The sequence below is a fragment of the Triticum dicoccoides genome, chromosome 2B (genome assembly GCF_002162155.2).
Source record: "Triticum dicoccoides isolate Atlit2015 ecotype Zavitan chromosome 2B, WEW_v2.0, whole genome shotgun sequence".
Taxonomy (NCBI): domain Eukaryota; kingdom Viridiplantae; phylum Streptophyta; class Magnoliopsida; order Poales; family Poaceae; genus Triticum; species Triticum dicoccoides.
In genome coordinates, this window is record NC_041383.1 from 202154292 (window position 1) to 202173380 (window position 19089).

General features: G+C 45.3%; 2 protein-coding genes across 2 annotated transcripts; both read left to right on the forward strand.

Moving 5' to 3' along the window:
* Positions 1-7989: 7989 nt before the first annotated feature.
* On the forward strand, positions 7990-14491 carry LOC119363066 (putative anthocyanidin reductase). The gene is made up of 5 exons (XM_037628371.1): positions 7990-8288; positions 8370-8539; positions 13286-13498; positions 13605-13987; positions 14080-14491. Exons 1-5 carry the CDS (start codon positions 8183-8185, stop codon positions 14210-14212), a joined length of 1005 nt encoding a protein of 334 aa, XP_037484268.1. The 5' UTR covers positions 7990-8182; the 3' UTR covers positions 14213-14491.
* Positions 14492-16488: 1997 nt separating this feature from the next.
* On the forward strand, positions 16489-18965 carry LOC119363067. The gene is made up of 5 exons (XM_037628372.1): positions 16489-16747; positions 16860-16932; positions 17044-17408; positions 17553-17769; positions 18876-18965. Exons 3-5 carry the CDS (start codon positions 17212-17214, stop codon positions 18963-18965), a joined length of 504 nt encoding a protein of 167 aa, XP_037484269.1. The 5' UTR covers positions 16489-16747; positions 16860-16932; positions 17044-17211.
* Positions 18966-19089: the final 124 nt, after the last annotated feature.

Genomic DNA, 19089 nt, shown 5'->3' on the forward strand with positions numbered 1-19089 from the left:
CAAAAGCAAATAAAGAAGTTCTGTGACCGGTACAAAATCAACCAGCATACCTAACTTGAGACTCGCTATGCTGTGCACATATGATAAGATTAGTCAAAGTGATTAACCAACCACAAGCAAGATCTCCACCGGCCACGACCACGCATGTGGTTCAAGCTGGAACACAGCTGACACTCGTACGTACTGGTACCCAATCTACTGATCTTACTGATACTTTAATTAGCCGCCGGGCATTCATATTAACCCCGTGATGAGCACCAGATCGAGACGCACCGATATATCCTCATTTATTCACTTTCATGACAGGACGATTGTCCACTGTGGATCCGATAGGTCCAACCGAAATCAAACGCATGCAATCGGAACGAGCCTCGTGAATGGTTTCGTCACAAAATCGCTAGATAGATAAGATACCGAGACTGGTATGTGAACTGGTTTGGCGTATGAGATCTCGCCGATGTTGACATGATGTATTATTGCCTTCCTGTTTTCTGCTAGTGGCGTGTGTAGAATGATTGTGATTTGGAGTAGACTTTTCAGTTTTCACCATGGCGAGTAGCTGGATCAACGGCATGTCGGAACTATATATCAATTTCACTAAGCTTCGGACGGTCATAAATGGAAGGCCTCGCTATCCTGCTGCATATGCATCGATCCATCCACATCCGCTGAACAATATGAATTTTAAACAAGCCACGATAATCAGGTTTACAATTTGCAAGTCAATGATGTATAACTGTATGTAAAGTAGGGCCGTGTTTGGATGCACAATATTTATCAAACTATTAGTATTCAGAAACCACAGTATTAGAACCTGTAGGCAAGAAATACCACAGTATACAAATACTTTGGTATCCTGCCGTATTGGCAAAACGCAAAACCCTGAGGCGTTTGGCCATTGCAGTATTACCGAAAAAGGGATTTTTCCCGCTTTGTATACAAAGCAACCAACAGGACCATACAGGGATAGGTGCTCGGGTGGAAGCAGCACAGTCACGTCAAAAAAAAAAACAACAGAGAAAGAGCAAAAAGAACAAATGTCGACAACGGCGGATCAACAAAAACGAAGAAGCCCCGCGATCGCTGCGCCCACCGGGCTCTTTCACTAGGCTCCAAGACTCCGAAGCGCCAGCACCAATCAACACCTCCAAGAAGGATCGCGACGATGACGACGCTGCTGCCAAAGGTTTTTCTCGGTACACGACGAGGCGAGAGGAAGGGTAGCTCCCGACGCCCTCCCGGAAGGTCAGGTGGCACCCATAGGCGCCACCGCGCCAGAGTCGGCCAGGCCGACAGGGGTTTCCTCCGATCCTCGGGCGCTCCGGATCCAGCCACCAAACCAATCACCACCCTGCGCCAACGCGGTCATGAGGCCCCCACGCCGTCTCACCACGGCACCGCGAAGTGAGGACAGCGCGGCGAAGAATCAGAGCCGGGACTAGAGCATCAGCACCGTCGGCACGCGGGAGGGCCCCACCTCCACCGTCAGCGACAGTAGCCGTCCGGACGCAATAGTAGGAGCACACCAGGCCCGTAGGCCCACAGGCCCGGTCGAGCCCTCATGGGCCCGTAAAGCTCCCGCCTCCGCGCTGCTGCCGGCACGCCGTCGACGCCAACGCTCCATATCTGAGCCGCTCCTCCTCACCGCGCCGCAGACAACGAGACCACGCCGTGGGCCGGCTCGCTAGGGCCCAGATGGGGCCCCTCGGGCCCAGATCTGGGCCGGGGGCACGTCGTCGGCCACCCAGTACCACCACGCCACCACGCCGCCAAGGAGTGGCGCCGTCACCACGCCTGCCGCCGGACCGCAGCCAAGCCGGGCTGCACCGACGCCGCCGACGCCATTGCAGTATTTACTTGAGTGTTGTTTCTATGTGTTTGAGTTATGTGATGTAAGTAGCCGCTAAAAAATCAATTCAAATAAAGTTGCATGAGGATGTACATAATTTGCAGCTTGTATACTGAACGTACGCATCACAATCCATTGAGGTTACTTGGCCTCCGGCCATCACGTGCCACCTTACAGACCTTTGCTAGCTATGCTGCAGCTAGAAGCTAGCAGCTAGAAGCTGTTCTACAAGAAACGGAACACGTCAAGGAAAAACAAAGCGGCGACTTGCAGCTGCCCTATAAGTTTTCGCTCGCTCTGTTTCAAAAAAAAAAAGGTTTTCACTCGCCACGGCAACATCGCCGATTCTTATCCACGCAACTCATCAGCAAACTGATGGCTTTGTGCATGTCAACACGGCTGGCGGGAGGGCGGACAGACAAACCGTATGTATGCAGACCCAAATTCAAAAGGATGAAATTTATATAAGAAATCAAACCACAAGGTACGTACACCCCTTTCCTTTACCAGCATAGCTTGGTTTCTACATGGCTGTGGAGACGCGTCGGTAGCCGGAGAAGAGGCGATAGAGACAACATTTTTCTTTCATGCTCGGTTAAAAATAGGATAACGCTGACGCCCACATGTGTGGTAGGAGCGAAACCCGCACACATGCTTTATAACACACAGACCGCGTCACGTCACCGCATGCATGCATGTGGGAATCTTTTTAGATTTTTAGTTTTTAAAACATCTTATCTCTTAAATGAAAAATCAGATTGAAGTTCCATTTTCATCATTAAATCCTCACGATGAGATCTTCGAAACTAGATCTCATATAAATATATTTCGACGAATTTTGGGGGTTAAAAGTTGCCATGTCTATTGTACATGAATTGTCATTGTATTTACACTGAATTTGTCATGATATGTTTCAGGTATTTTCTTCTACATTTAAAAGTAAATTTTGACATTTATAAAACGGAGAATTAAGAAACTAGACTTGCCATGGACCATAAACTAAAATTGTCATGATGCATGCACTTAAAATTGCCACGGTTCATACAAAAAATAATTTTAATGGTCAAAGTGTTGGAGTTGCCATCATCAAAATACTAAAATTGTCATGCTCTACAAACTGAAATTGCCGCATGGCAACTACAGTGTAAACATCATGTCAACTTTTGGGTAAAAAAAATTCATCGAAACATATCAATATGGGGTCTAGTTTTGAAGATCTCGTCAAGACGGATTTAATGATGAAAACGGATTTTTGATTCAAATTTTTAATTAGGAGATAAAACATTTTTAAGCCGAAAATCAAAAAAATTCCTGCTGATGTCATCTGTTCAAATGTGACAAAATAAATGGTAAAGAAGGCGTGTGGGCGATGTGCAAGATGCCACACGTATGGGCGTGAGTATTTTCCTAAAAATAAAGAGGTTCGGAGTTGTATTTTTAATAGTACTTCAAAACAACCACGGTATCTGAAATACCACTGCTTCTTAAACTGCAGTACTAGTTTCATCCAAACACTTCAGAATATTCAATTCCATAGTTTTTTTAGAAACCATGGTATTCCCGGAGTACTCAAAAATACTTTGCAAAAAACAGGCCCAACCTCTGTACAGTTATATAAGACGTTTTAACATTAAAGTAGTGACTTAAAACGTCTAATAAAAGTTTACAAAGGAAGTAAATTACTCCCCGCACAAAAAAAGAAATTACTAACAAAATTATGAGGCCGGCTGAGTAGTTGTTGTGTCTTAAAAAGATAACGACTACATAGCTGGCCTCTATATTATTAGGGTGTACACGTCAACAAGGAAAATAAGAGAGAAAAGGACCCGTATAAATCAAGGCGAGGACATTTGCTGAGTCTTTAAATCTACTATTGCAGATAATGTCATGATTGCTAACGCCTACTTTCTCCGTTTCAAATTACTCGTTATTAAAATGAATGTATCTAGAACTAAAACACATCTAGATATATCCATACATGCGACAAGTAATTCGAAAGGGAAGGAGTACATCGGTGTGACCATGTGGGGCGCAATCTGACCAAAATCAGAACACAATAGATACCAATCAGGACCGGCCGTGATGTATGGCCAGAGGCGCGATGACCCAGGGCCCATGCTTGGGGCCAAGATCTGTTATAAATGTGTAGTATGGCCAGCAAAAAATTCGGTAGGGAAAAATTAAGAAAGAAAAGAAAGAGATGGGCTAGACCCAATTGTCCTGGCAGATCGCTAGACACCATGCACGGCTGCACGCGGGACTCAAATCATCTGAATATCGACTAGTTGATGAGTGCTTTTTCGGAGCCTCATAACAATCAGCACCATTTGACGCGTTCTCGGCCGCCCGCCACGTGTCGCGCTCTGGGCGTTCTCTTCAAGTATTTTTTTTTGCATGCATTTTTGGTTTTTTAAATGATGTTTTTTTCTAAATTTTTTACGTTTTGGTTTTTCACTGGTCATCCTTAGCTTTTGGGCCCAAAAAATCGATTTTTTTACGAAAAAACGTATTTTTTTTGTTTATGCGAGAGGCACGGTTTCGCTTTGAGAGAGGCACATCCATGCCTCTAGGAAACAAAAAAAAATGTGTTTTCAGTTTTTTTGCCAGAGGCACGATTTTGCTTTCACGAGAGGGATAACCATGCCTCTCAGAAAGGAAAAAACGCATTTTTTCTTTCGCCAGAGGCACTGTTTTGCTTCTATGTGAGTCGCGGTTTTGCTTTCGCGAGAGGCACATTTTCTGTTTTTTTCTTCCGTGAGAGACACGTTTTTGCTTCCGCAAGAGGCACGGCCGTGCCTCTTAGAAACAAAAAAAAAAATCACATTTTCTGTTTTTTTCTTCCGTGATAGGCACGGTTTTGCTTCCGCGAGAGGCACGGCCGTGCCCATCGGAAACGAAAAAAAAACATGTTTTTTGTTTTTCCGCCCGCAAGAGGCATGGTTTTTTCCCTTTCCGAAAGAGGCACCTCTCACGAAATCACGACCGTGCCTCTTCCGAAAAGGAAAAAAACCATGTTTCTGGTTTTTTTTTTGTTAAAACCTATTAAAAAGGATTCTAGTTTTAAAGATCTCGATGCGAGAGATTTAAGGGTGAAAATGATTCGAGATTTGGACGCACAGTTTAAGAGATAAAACGTTTTGAATAAACAGATCTACGAAAAAAAGTTCTCATGTTGCGACAAGTGGCGTATATGTAGAGCCAATCTGAAAAGATGAGAGTTATCTTTATAATGAGTACTCCCTAATTAATGATTTCGCTGAATATCTAATCAGCGATCGTTTTGCTTGGTCAACTGTCGCTCGGTGCCTCGGTCAGTCAAAATTCAAGATTCTTGTTTGTTCTCGCCACTTCAAGCGGCACGGCCTGCCATTGTGCCATGCACCCGTGCCATCAACCCGCCATCCGGCATCCACGTGACCGCGAAAGTGACTCAGCGAGTACGTCTAGTCTTTCAGAAAATCACAAGTATGTATTCATCCATGATCCGTCTTCCCAATTTCCGTGTACATGATTAGGTATCGATGTATAAATTTTTAATTCAGTCCTTCATAAACCACAAGTACGTATTGGTCCATCCTAAATTTCTTTGTACATGACTAGGGTTCTGATGTATAAACTTACTATTCTTTGTATTCTCTTTACTTCACAATTTTAGGACATCAACCCACCTTACAATGTTGCCTAAGAAGCATTTGTCGGGTGCTGAGAAAAGAAAGAAAGCAATTTGAACTTTTTTAATCACTTTGCATGAAGAAACACCCGAAGAAACTTATTTACGAGACACTAAAATATTATTGTTGTCGATTGAGTCGGTTGAATTTGGTTCTTATTTGAGATAATCATATCATTTTCATTTTGAATCTTTTTAGTCTTTCTGTCATAATATGGCATTGTTCAATAATTATTATAGTCAAATCTTAAATTAAAAATGTATGATTGATAGTTTATTCTTAATATTATGTGAGAGAAGTTATATTTATTTATTTATGTATCACGTACACACACATAGATATATATGGTCTTAGGATTTAGGAACCTATATCGCCGAGTTCGTTTTAGGGCCTTTCGAAACATAGAGTCGATCCTGATACCAACTGAACATGATCTGTCGCAAGGGCGGAAGGCACGGGTAGCCTTCGACACAAAGTCAAATGGCCAAGTCATGCCACCGAGCAACCACCATCGCCAGCTTCATAGGTCGCTCCACCGCATCTACCCATGCTGATGAATTACCATCAGAAGGAGGCCGACGCATCAAAATATGTGCACCCTCCTCCCACGTCACTGTGAACGAAGTGGGATGAAAATAAATTAAGCCTAGCCCACAGCGAGTTCTTTTACGTTTCTAGCATAATTTCACTGTTAACCTGTTATAAGCTGTAAAAGAACCGAGACTGAATGATTTTACAAAGACAACTAATATAGCCATCGATGACGCCACGACACCACTCTTAAAGCATCTACAGCCGGGCGCCATAAACCCTCCATAAATGCCTGGGCGAACGACCTAGTCACTGTCCTATCATGAAATTTCAACCCAGACGGGCACTTCAAACAGTCCTCAAGCGCACGAGCTGATCGACATTCCTCATATTCAGCTCAAATATGGGGTCGATATGGGGGCGCTCGGGCGCGTCCGCCACGTCGGACCGGGCCCACGCTGGCCCACATGACCCCATATATATTCCTTCTCATTCGCTTGTCGGACCAAACCCTAGCCACTTCACTTCACTTCCCTCCACCACCCAAGCTTAACTCCGACAATCTTCGGTCGTCTCCGGCATGAAGGCAGCGGATCTGACTTCGACCGTCGACTGAGGTGTCATCCCATGCGGGTTCGAGGAGGCGATGGCCGTCCACATTGCACTCCACCGCTCCCGAGAGGACAGCATCCGGCCGATGGCAAGATCTGTCCGGCGAGACTCCATAGTGTCGGCTCAATGGGCGCTCGGATCCTCTGGGGCTGGATCATGCCAAATTTTGGTAGTCCGATGGCACTATTAGAAATGTAGTAGCTAGGCGATGTGTGTAATGCATCGAGGTAGTTCCATGAGTTAGGATGGATCTGAGGTGTCCGGTTGTGAGAAAGCCAATTTGAGGTTAAATCTCTTAGGGGTGTTTGGTTCCCTGCGCTGCATGTGGCTCACATTCATCATGTAAATTTTCGTTGTTTGGTACCCTGCATGGACTTTTCAACCTGGCCCGGTGGATGCAAAAAGGGGCCTCTCAGCCAGGCTAAGGGAAACACAGGGATTGAACGTAGCTCGCGTGCAGGCGTGTTTCTTGGCTTTTCTGCTCCCTTTCGTTCATTTCTGACCAAAGACTGTAGCCGCCCTCGTCAAGTAGTCATCGTGGCCTCTTCAAGCGCCGCCGCCGCCGCGCCCTCGTCAAGTGCCGTAGCCGCCGCCGCGCCCTCGTCAAGCGACGCCGCCAGGGCCTCGTCAAGCTCAGCCCCCGGCCTAGTCGAGCAGCGCCGCCACGCCCTTGTCAAGCGCAACCGCCGGCCTCGTCGAGTGCCGCCGCCGGCCTCATTCTCCCCGTCGAGCGCAGCCGTCGGCCTGGTTCTCCCTCGTCGAGCACCGCCGCCGGCCTCATCAAGCCCGGATCCCATCGCCCAATACTACTGCTTGATCCCCTTTCCTCCCTGATTTCAGCTACATTTGGAAGAACCTACACATCGTACAGTCATATCATACAAGTTTCACCAAACACTATCTCGGCCAATCTTGCATCGGCTCAACCAAGCCACACTCACCCAGCATCCCCCTGCCATGCAGCCAAAAGCTACCCAGGAAACCAAACACGTCTTTGGTGTCCGCCGTGGGCATTTGAGGGTCGGATTTGACAAGTCATGTTGTAGAGGCCCTTAAAAGGCACCACGGTTGCTAGTTTTGATCACGGGATATATGGAGCAACGACACAACCTTGCTCCGCGCTGACACCATTGCTGATGGCTTGCATTTACATACATGATCTCGTCACATGCATATATAGTTGAGAGAAACTGCTGTTCGATCTTTACAAAGCCTTGGACCTCGGCAACCCGCCGGTGTGCCTCGTAGTACACATCATCCGAAAATAGCTATTCTTATACTACTACAATCTGTCTGTTAGCTAGAGCAGAGCGGAGCGGGTGGGCAGTCGCCCTCCGAAACCATCGCGTCGCGACGCGCGTTTCCAGCAGAGAAAACGGAAGTCTCGGGCCGGCGTGAACCTACTTAAAGCGGCTGCCAGAGAGGACCATGGACGACACAGTCAGTTGAGCTGATTCCCTTGACCGACCGGAGAGGAGAAGAGAACACGGGAGGTCGGGAAGCCAGTGATCTGAGGGAGATGAGCAGGGTGTGCGTCACCGGGGCCGCCGGCTACATCGCGGCCTGGCTCGTCCGGAAGCTTCTGCAGCGAGGCTGCGTCGTCCACGCCACCTTGAGATCCCTCCGTAAGTTCACCTGCTCTCTCGTCGACTCCTTGTGGCTGCAACCGGTGATCATACGATCCGTTGGTGATGCGTGCGTGGCAGGGGATGAGAAGAAGACTGGGCTGCTGAGGTCACTCCCCGGCGCGGCGGAGCGGCTGGTGCTGTTCGAGGCGGACATCTACGACGCCGCCACCTTCGAGCCGGCCATCCAGGGCTGCGACTTCGTCTTCCTCGTCGCCACCCCGCTGCTGCACGACGCCAGCAGCACCAAGGTAACGCAAGACCATCGACAAACCTGCGCTCGATCTGGCTGGTCACCCGCCTCTCGATCGAGCTCACAGCTCCATCGGCCTGTACCTGAATACTTTCTCTTTTTTTTTTCGGAAAAACTTCCAATCTATTCATCTTCAATCATGGCAGTACAATGAATACCAGAAATAAAAATTACATCCAGAATCATAGACCACCTAGCGACGACTACAAGCACCGAAGCGAGCCGAAGGCGCGCCGCCGTCGTCGCCCCTCCATCGCCGGAGCCGGGCACAACTTGTTGTAGTAGACAGTCGGGAAGTCGTCGTGCTAAGGCCCCATAGGACCAGCACCCCAGAATAGCAACCGCCGCCGATGAAAAATAACGTAGATCGAAAGGATCCAAACCGAAGGCACACGAACGTAGACAAACAACGACGAGATCCAAGCAAATCCACCAAAGATAGATCTGCCGGAGACACACCTCCACACGCCCACCAACGATGCTAGACGCATCGCCGGAACGGGGGCTAGGTGGGGAGACCTTTATTCCATCTTCAGGGAGCCGCCGCCGTCTCGTCTTCCTGAGTAGGACACAAATCCTAACAAGATTGGAAAAAACGACTAAAAACGAAGCCCTCCCGCCGGCCCTTGCCAGAATCCACCGCGTCTCCATGGCCCTAGGGCCACCAGAGACGAGGACCACTGCGTAGGAGCTAGTACATCGGTGCATATTTTTCTTGTACTACTAGGATATAAACTACCTATTACTCCGGCAGTCCGGCTATGTACCGATGCGATCGACTCCAACTTCCACCACGAAATTGATTGAAGTGCAGATATATAGCCGGCGAGTGATGGCGTGCGCAGTTCTTAATTCGCGGGCTGTCCCCTGTCTGCTTATCGTAGACGGTGGTGGCCTCGCGCTGACTTTCTATGTTGTCTTGTACCTCGATCGGCAGTTCTTAATTCCGTCTATGGACGCGACGGGATCGCCCGCCATAACACGGGTTACATCAGCGGCGGGGAGATCCCGGCTGTAGCCACAACCGCATGATCACCATGCATGGGGCGAAAAAAACATCCCCATCCACCGGCCCACATTAACAACCGCCCACTCGCTCGGTGGTCTCCTCCATTTCTGCACTACGGTTGGAGTGGGCTTTTTCTGGAGAGAACAGTTCCTCCCGAAAAAAGTCCATTTTAAACCCTAAACTCGTAGAGCTTTGACGAATCAAACCCTCAAGTCCAAATCCCGGTCGTTTCAACCCTGAACTGTATAATCCCGGTCTAACTCAGACCCTGGATCCGTTTGCCAGACAGGGAATGCAAAGAATGGCCAGGATTGGTGGCGGTTTCCTATTTGCCGCCCGTGGGCAGCCAACAGCAGTGGCTACACCCCACAGCGCCCGCGGGTGGGCCGGCCCATTTCGCAGCAGCGCATATTGCTCGTTCACTGTTTTGTTTTTAGTTCGTTTTTGCTGTTGACTTTTTGTTTTATTTTATCTTTTTGTTTTTTTTTCTGGTTTTTGCATGTTCTTTCTGCCTTTTCATTTCTGGTTCTTTCGTGTTGTTTCTGGCTTTATCTTTTTTTCCCTTTTTCTTTTTCTTCCATTAATACATTACAAGGAAATGTTTCATTGTGTATTTTTAATCATTAATAATACTTTAATATGATGAACAAGCTGTGTTTCTTCTGTTTATTTTTACTACTCTTCTTTTTTGTGTATTATACAAGAGTTTATCAGGTATTAAGAAAATGTTCATCATATATTTAAGAAAATGTTCGTATATTAAAAATATATTCATTTATGTACTTAAAAATGTTCAGCATATAAGAAAAAAATGTTCAGTGTATATGAAAAAAATGTTCAATATGTATTTTCAAATTGTTCAGTATTCATCACAGTAACGTTCATTGTGTATTTTCAAATTGTTTAGCACATATCACTGTAGTGTTTGTTATGTATTTACAAATTGTTTAGCGTATATCACAAAAATGTTTAATGTGTATATAAGAAATTTTCGTTGTGTATCAAAAAAATGTTCAATGTATATTAAAAGGTCCACGGGTTTTGTAACAAGATTCATGAATTTGAAACAAACATATTGAGAAAAGGTTCACGCATTACATAAAAAAGGTGCTCGCATTTCTTTAGCAGTGCAACAGAAAAAATGGGGCGGCCCAGCGCGGAGGACGGGTACACTCCATGGTCAACAGTGCTTGAATTATTTCGAACCATATAAAACCGGTGGCCACTTAGTAGGAAGTAGCAAACAAAAAATAAGAACCTCGTGAACCAGATTTTTAAAATAAAAAAAGTTTACAATTTTTGAAAAAAATGTTCACAGATTTAGAGAGAGTACAATGATTTTGAAAATAAGCTCACAGTTTTTCAAAAGAAAATTCAATGGATTTGGGAAAAAATCACTTTCTTTGGGAAAAGATTCACGCGTTCAACAATTGTCAGATTTTCAAACATTACTCTTTTTTAAAAAAAAATGCAGGAAAGGATACCAAAAAACCCGCCCTGATTCTGCGTTTAACTTTTTTTCTTAAACTTGCGCACTCCAGTTTGGTAACACAGGCTTGTTAGGTTGACTGGTTTAGCAAGTCTCCTTCGGATCTACAGGTTCGTAGTTCGAATTGTAGGACTTGTTGTTTTATCTTTTTCGACAATCAAATTGTTATGCTACTTTTTTTTTAGAATAATTGTTGCGCTAGTACGGACGCTATTGTACACCATGGGCCGGCCCAGCTAGGTGTCACTGCATGCGTCGGGTCGAGCTCCCGTGTAACAGAAAAAAAAAGACAATTTTTTTGCAGACAAAAAAGAACAAATGGGGTGGCCCAGCAGAGCCCAGCCAGAGAAATCCCGGTTGACATTCGTCAAGGTTTGATCTAGACCGGGATTATACAGTTCAGGGTTGAAATGACCGGGATTTGGACTTGAGGGTTCGTTTCGCCTAACCTCTACAAGTTCAGGGTTTAAAATGGACTTTTTCCGTTCCTCCCACTCGATGGCTCTAGCCGAACAGACGACCGTAGCTTTGCACGGGATAATATACCCTGATTAGAAAAACTAAGAACACTTCCCTAAAAAAAAAACTAAGAACACGTGGCGACCTCGGCTGTTGCTAGAACTAGATGTCTATCTAGAAACTGCGTAGTCGAGTGCTGGGGTAGTTTGATTGGGACGTGATTGGAATTCCGGCGCTCCATGTGTTGGACTCTTCTTCGTGCGTGCGTTTGACAAGATACTCTAGCTGCCCCAGATTGCGACCGTGCCGACCAGCGGTTCACTGTGTGGTGTGACCATAATTGGTTTGATGACACATTTGAAATTGTCAATATTCGGCAAACTAGCATTTTGCAAAAAACAAAAGTTGCCAAAAGTTGATAATTTTTGTAGGTTGGCAAGAAAATTAGGTAGCTAACCAATTCCTAGCCAACATTTGGCATCTGCAAAATATTGACACGCCAACTTCTGACATCGAACCAATCATACTTTATATGTCACATACTAAAGGCTAGTCAATTTGGGACTGTTGTGGGGTTAATACATCAATTTTACTGAAATAGTAACACCTTTTTTACATATAACTTTTTTTTAGCACAGTACAATAGTTGTATATCTGTTTATACATTTTTTTTTGAAAAAAGAGGCTTGCCCCCGGCCTTTGCAGCTGAACGATGCATGCAACCATCTTATTGAAAAGTCTTAAAGTAGCACACAGTCATAAAAGTTTATAGCTCGCAAGCGGAGCAAACATAATTTTTTTTAGAAATGCTCAATATCACAACCGGTATGACAGCATAAAGGACAAGCTTCCTAGACTCATGTCATGTTATGCGACCGCCATCCAAACCGGTTGAATATAGCCCGTGCTATCATCTCCCACTGGTTGCATTCAGTAATTAATGGCTCCCTGGAGTCCGTAGGAGTGAGTAAGGACCACGTACGGATCCATATTGTAGCTCTGAAAATGACATGCAAGAAAGTTAAAATATGTTGTCTGTTAAAAATCATACCGTTCTTGCAATTCTATATAACCCAAATAAGCGCAAATATTCCAATTCAAATACGAGACGTAGTAATATGATCAACCTCGGTTAACCACGTCCCAAACAACGATTCAATGCTAACTGGAGGAGTAATGTTAAAGGTTATATGAATCGTTTTCAAAGTAATTTTGCGCGAGAACAATCTATGAATAAGTGTTGTATTGTTTCATCATGATCATAAAAACAACATCATGTACTGCTTACCCATCGTCGCTTTGGTAAATTATCTTTGATGGGGATCATTTGCTTGTGGACAAACCGCATAAAAAATTTAATACGCAAGGGAACCTTAACCTTCCAAATATGTATCGACCTTGGGATTGGGCCAAAATCAATTAGATCCATATAAAAAGATTTTACCGTAAACACTCCGTTTCTGGCCAACTTCCAGTGGAACGAATCTGGTTGGTCGGATAATTGAACATCTATCAATCTCCGTACCAAGTGCATCCAGGAATTTCAACGCTCCCCAACTAATGATCGTCTGAACTGAATATTCAAGGGTATCAATTGAAATACTGTGCCCAAGTAATCCTTCTTACGTTGCATAATATTATATAGAATGGGGTACTGTTTGGCTAGTGGCGTCTCCTCTAACCATGTATCCCCTCAAAATCTTATTAACATCCCATTGCCAATCAAAAAATATGACCCTACATATATAAGTTAACAATGAAAGTGTTCCTCGTTAATATGCATGCAGTACAAGAACATAACGGAAGCGATCGTGGACGCGACGCGCATCATCCTGCAGCAGTGCGAGAGGTCCAAGACGGTGAAGCGTGTCATCCACACGGCCTCTGTCACGGCCGCCTCGCCGCTCAAGGAGGACGGCGACGGGTACAAGGACGCCATGAACGAGTCTTGCTGGTCGCCGCTCAACCTCTCCTACGGCTACAGCAACGTCCACCTCGACGTAAGCAATATATATACATTTTTGCTACTGTCGGATAGCCAATCCTGGCATATGAGAGACCTGTGCCAACCAACTGACGGCGACGCGTTCGCGGGCGCGCACGCAGGCGTACGTGTCGTCCAAGCGGCTGTCGGAGGAGGAGCTGCTGAGGTACAACGAGTCGGAGGGCAGGGCGTTCGAGGTGGTCACCCTCGCGTGCGGGCTCGTCGGCGGCGACACCATCCAGCCCATCCTCTGGAGCAGCATCCCCGTGGTGGTGGCGCCGCTCACCGGCAACGAGATCCACCACAACTCCCTCAAGTTCATGCAGGCGCTCTGCGGGTCCGTGCCGCTGGTGCACATCGACGATGTCTGCGAGGCGCACCTCTTCTGCATGGACCAGCCGTCCATGGCCGGCCGCTTCCTCTGCGCCGTCGGGTACCCCAACATGGAGGACTACGTCGCCCGTTTCGCCGCCAAGTACCCGGAGCACAAGATATTGCTCAAGAAGTATGCAATCGATCGCCTTTCGTATGTTCTCGAATATTATTGTCTGTTGCTTGGTTGGTCAATTTGCGCTTGTGTTTTCTGTGGTGTTGTAGGGTGGCAGGAGAGGGCGTGAGGGTGAAGGGTGATTCGACCAAGCTTGTGGATCTGGGATTCAGGTTCAAGTATGGTGTGGAGGAGACGCTGGACTGCAGCGTGGAATGCGCCAAGAGGATGGGAGAGCTCTGATGTGTGATACCGTCGAAAAAAAAACCATGTACCGTCGGAAAAAAACCCCCAGGGAAAACCAAACTTTGGATTTGAATGCGGCAGCCCACACATTCACGATAGCCAGCCCACATGAATTCGTTGTGGTCTTCTTTTTTACGGTTGTTCATTGTGTAATGTGTCCCCTTTGTTATTAGTTTGTGTCTTCTCGCCAGTTGCAATGTACTGCCTCCTTTTTTCGTTTATAAGTCTTATATAGGGATGTAAGTGGCAAATAAATAACGTTCGCAATTCCGTTTAGTTAGTTTTTGATAGCTTGATAGTTCATTCTCCTCAAACAAACAAAAAACTTCTTTGAACTATCATATCATAAGTGAACTTTAAACGGGATTAAACGGGATCTGGTTGACATCCCTAGTCTTATGCATGTCCCTAGATCTATAATTTGATAAATACAAAATGAGTTGTATAGTACAAAAATCGTACCATTAGAAAGTACAGGATTTGAAGTTTCTAATGATAGTTTCTTATGATATACTCCCTCCGTTTCAAAATATAAGTCTTTTTAAAGATTCCAACAAGTGACTACATACGAAGCAAAACGAGTGAATCTATGCTCTAAAATAAGTCTACATACATCCGTATGTTGTAGTCCATTTGAAATGTCTAAAAAAACATATATTTAGGAACGGAGGGAGTATAACTTTTATTACTTCAATCTATTTGTCAACCGCATAATAAGCCTTATAAACCAGAAAAGATGTAGTATCATATATTGTGTGTTTTAGTAGTTTGGAAAGTAAATCATAAATTGAGGAGTACTCCATGCAAAGATCATTCCCATCTTGTCAGGTCGCGACAAGTGACGTGATTCATATGCGCTACTTGTCGCAGCCCAGGAGTTTTCCTTTTTTTTCGTAGATTCGTTTATTCTAAATGTTTTATCTCTTAAACTGTTCGTCCAAATCTCGAACAGTTTTCATCGTTGGAATTCTCACGTCGAGGTCTTCAAAATTAGATCTCATATTGAAAGATTTGATAAACTTTTTATATGAAAAAATTAGACAAAAAAACAAAACCGGGAACACTTTTTTTTCCTTCCGAAGAGGCATGTGTTTTTTCCCTTTTCAAGACACACGACTGTGCCTCTCAAGGAACAAGAAAATAGAAAATGTGTTTTCTTTCCTTTTCGAGAGGCACAACCATTCCTCTCGCGCAAGCAAATACATGCCTGCGTGAGAAGTAAATCTGTGCCTATCATGAAATGTTTTTTTTGTTTTTTCCTCTTTTCGAGAGGCACGACCATGCCTTTTGTAGAAGCAAATCTGTGTCTCTCGCGGGACGAAAAATAGAAAGCATGTTTTTTTCCTTCTCGGGAGGCATGATCGTGCCTCTCGCGGAAGCAAATTCGTGTCTCTGCTAGAAATAAATCTGTGCCTTTTGCGGAACTAAAAAAACATGTTTCTCTCACAACTTTTTGTTTATTTTTTTGGTTCAAATCCTAAGAAAAGCCAGGAAAAATAGAAAAGCCGAAAAAATCATATAAAAGCCGAAAATATGTATAGAAAAATAAAAAAAAATCCGGATCTACCGCCTAGAGTGCGACACAGGGGCGGCGGCTGAGATCGTCAAGTGACGCACTCCCAGCCCAACCCAAGTGACCCTTGGAAGGGCTCCCAAAGAATTACTCCTCAATTAGTTGCTCTTAGGTGAAATCCGCGCGTGTAATATCTCATGTTAAAAATTTAGTGTTGGCCAATTGGTTTTTTTAGGGGTTGTGTTGGTCTATTGGGTGTGAATATATAAGGCCTACATTTCAAGTGGGCTCATGTCTCTGAGGTTTTCTTCATTGCAAGGTGCGGGAGTTTGTGGGCTCATGTCTTCGAGAGTGCCTATTCCCCAACCTTTGGGAGGGAGGGGAGGGGACCCAGCGAATCCTATTTGGCGCTGCAGGCGTCCTTAATCTCTATTCCTAATGGAGCAGTTGGTAGTCTCGCTTCCAGGGTTTTTTTCGTCCCGGTTTTTTTTCGTCCCACCTCCCACCGCCATGTTTCTTTGGTTTTTTTCGTATGGTTTTTTCACCTCCCCACGATCGGTCCGCTCACACACCGCCCACAGAAACAATCCATCGCCACCCACGACTCCCTCACCCTGACTAGGGTTCCTAGCCCTATCCTCCGCCGCCGTTGCGTGTTCCCGTCTGACATCGCCCGAGCGCTTTGTTGACCTCGCCGGGAGCAGCCAGCTGGATCACGCCGCCATGCCTCCCTCTCTCCCTTCTCTTCTTTCCCCCTACCTTCTCTCTCTCCTCTGAACTGCGCATCGCTCCTGTTAGAGGCCGGGGACACCTCGGCACACGCCGCCTACCGGGAGACGCCGGTGCTGGACAGGGATAGCCAGGCAGCCGTGCGCGTGCAAGGTCGGTTCGCGGCATTGCCTCGTCCAGCCCAAGCCGCTCATCCGCGTCGCCGTGTTCGCTCAAGCCGTTGCGTCCCGTGGAGGAGGGAGCAGGCACATGAACGCGGGCGCCGCTGGAGATGTTGATGAAAAGCAGAGGTAGTTGCCGCTTGATTCAGTGCAAGAAAAATTGAAGTCATGGTACCTTCTTCTCCCCTTTGCATGATCGGTTGATGCATTCTCGATTGAAGATTTCTCTTCTTTGATCTAGGAATTTCATTCCGTTGATGCTTCAGCAATCCTTTTATCTCACCACGCCCACATGCTCCGATGAAGCAATTCTCGTAAGTGCAAGGACGTTTAGGATAAAACAATCAATAATTGAATCTTTTGATTAATCACAAGCAGAGAAGATCAAATAAGCAATCTATTGACAAATTCTCTTCTCTATGCAGAACGGCGGTGGCTGGTTGACTCGTCTCAGGTCACAGTGATTAGTGCCAATTAGCCTGATCGTGCAGTGATGCCAGCTGGATCACGCCGCCGTGCCTCCCTCTCTCCCTTCTCTTCTTTTCCCCTACCTCTCTCTCTCCTCTGAACTGCTCCTCTCTGCAGGTGCCACCATGGCCGCGTCTTGGAGCTCGCCGCCGTGGGCTGCGCGCCCCTTCGATGACAGCCTTCCTCGCCCACGTCCAGGTCCTCTCAATCCTAATTTGACGAATGGGAGCGGAAGCTGCAATGTCAAGATCCGCAAGCAGGACATGAACCACCTTGCCATGAATTTCCTCGTCACATTAGGATTCATCGACGCCACCAACAGGTTCTGTATCAATTCCGGCACCCAACGTACTGTATGCCCACACGTTTAAATCATGCCGCTCTTACTCCTGCAATACTCCAAGAATAGTACTTGAGATTTAGGCAGCAGTGGGCATGGTAATTAATTTTTATTTAGTTGGTTCAGTTACTATCATTGGAAGTGCCAGACAGATCTCGCCGTCAAGAGTAGCGCTGCAGGGTCATTCACCTGGTTGGCCTCTTATGTAACTGGTGTTGTTGTGTCCATGTGGAAGGAGAGCCCGCTTCTCCGGGACGCCGGCGCTGACATGCTCACCGTAGGCGACGTCATGGCGGTGCTCGACTTCAGGGAGGAGGTCGGCAACCACCACTTCTTGGACCAAGTAAAGCTTTGCTCGCCATTGAAATAATCTCGTTTCTTGTTTTTTCTCTTTCTGATATGATTGATGATTTATTCCATTTGCACAAAAGGATTCTCGAGGAAATAGCACAAGCTAATTCAAAATCATCTCTTAGTTGATCAAGCATGTAATCATAAAGTGAAGGTAGAGAAGTTTGGAATAGTAACCTCGTGGTTTCATTACCCACGCATTGGAGATCCCATGCAAACTATTGTGATTTGTGAGAAGTTTCAGAAATTTGCAATTTGTGAGCGGGTACTAAGTTCTTTCTCATGCAGTTACATTGTTGTCCTGTGCTACATTCTCCTTTGATCCTGTAAGCAAAAGGCAATATATATACTGTTGGACCTTGAAGCTCCAAGACATCTTATGTTTTGTATGTACTCCCCTGGTTATTTAGCAAATGCCAAAAAAGTGTGTTGTTTCTGTCATGAGTACATCGTTTGGCTGGGAGTTTTTCCTACTTGTTATAAATATTAGGAACTTAAGCACATAACGACGTATCGATCCTGTAAGCAAACATCCTATATGGTGTGCTCTAACATTTTCTTTGATATAGTTTTTTTAACAAAATAACGGTGCCCAAGTCACTTCTAATAAAGAGCATGTGCTCGTGTAATAGTACACTCATAATTCATTGTGATCAAATGTACACAGAGTTTGCAGAAGCTATGGAAGAAATGGTAACTTTCTTACTTGGGAAAACTGCATTAGATAACGATGATGATGACAGTGGTAAATTGTCTGAATCTATAAGCACATTATGTGGAAGCTTGCATGCTAGGATTTATTCCTAGAAGTTCTTGCACAAAGGACATTTCCTTATTTAAAGCCAACTATGTTATATTTTGATGGTAATGCTCCTTTTTTCAAAATTACCAGATCCTTCATGAAAAGAACTATTGATGTGACTTTTTCTATACATGTGGTGATGCTAAGGCTCAGTTTGAACTACAAAAGTTCGTGGATAACTATGTCAGTTTTATTTCTACCTTAGTAAAATTGAACTGAAATAGTATCAGAAGTTGACGTGCTTCCATGTACTGTAATTTTCTTATACTCTGACCCATATTATTGTGTTTTTTCAGCGTAAAAATGTCATAAATACAGTCACAAACCCATCAGATCTATGCTATGGATGCCGTGGTGATTGCTGGAACGGAGGGTTCCTGGGATGATGAGAAGGTATGCAGATTCATACTGTTCCAGGTTCAGACTGAAATCTAAACTAATGAATGTAGAGTTGTAGACACAATATTTTTGTTGATGCTGGTCATCAAGTAATTCATGAAGTTGGGATGG

Coding starts and splice junctions, on each gene's coding strand:
- LOC119363066 (XM_037628371.1), top strand. CDS start 8,183: ATGAGCAGGGTGTGCGTCACCGGGGCCGCCGGCTACATCGCGGCCTGG. Junction 8,289..8,369: donor CGCCACCTTGAGATCCCTCC/GTAAGTTCACCT, acceptor CGTGCGTGGCAG/GGGATGAGAAGAAGACTGGG. Junction 8,540..13,285: donor ACGACGCCAGCAGCACCAAG/GTAACGCAAGAC, acceptor ATATGCATGCAG/TACAAGAACATAACGGAAGC.
- LOC119363067 (XM_037628372.1), top strand. CDS start 17,212: ATGGCCGCGTCTTGGAGCTCGCCGCCGTGGGCTGCGCGCCCCTTCGAT. Junction 17,409..17,552: donor TTCATCGACGCCACCAACAG/GTTCTGTATCAA, acceptor TAGTTGGTTCAG/TTACTATCATTGGAAGTGCC. Junction 17,770..18,875: donor ACCACCACTTCTTGGACCAA/GTAAAGCTTTGC, acceptor GTGTTTTTTCAG/CGTAAAAATGTCATAAATAC.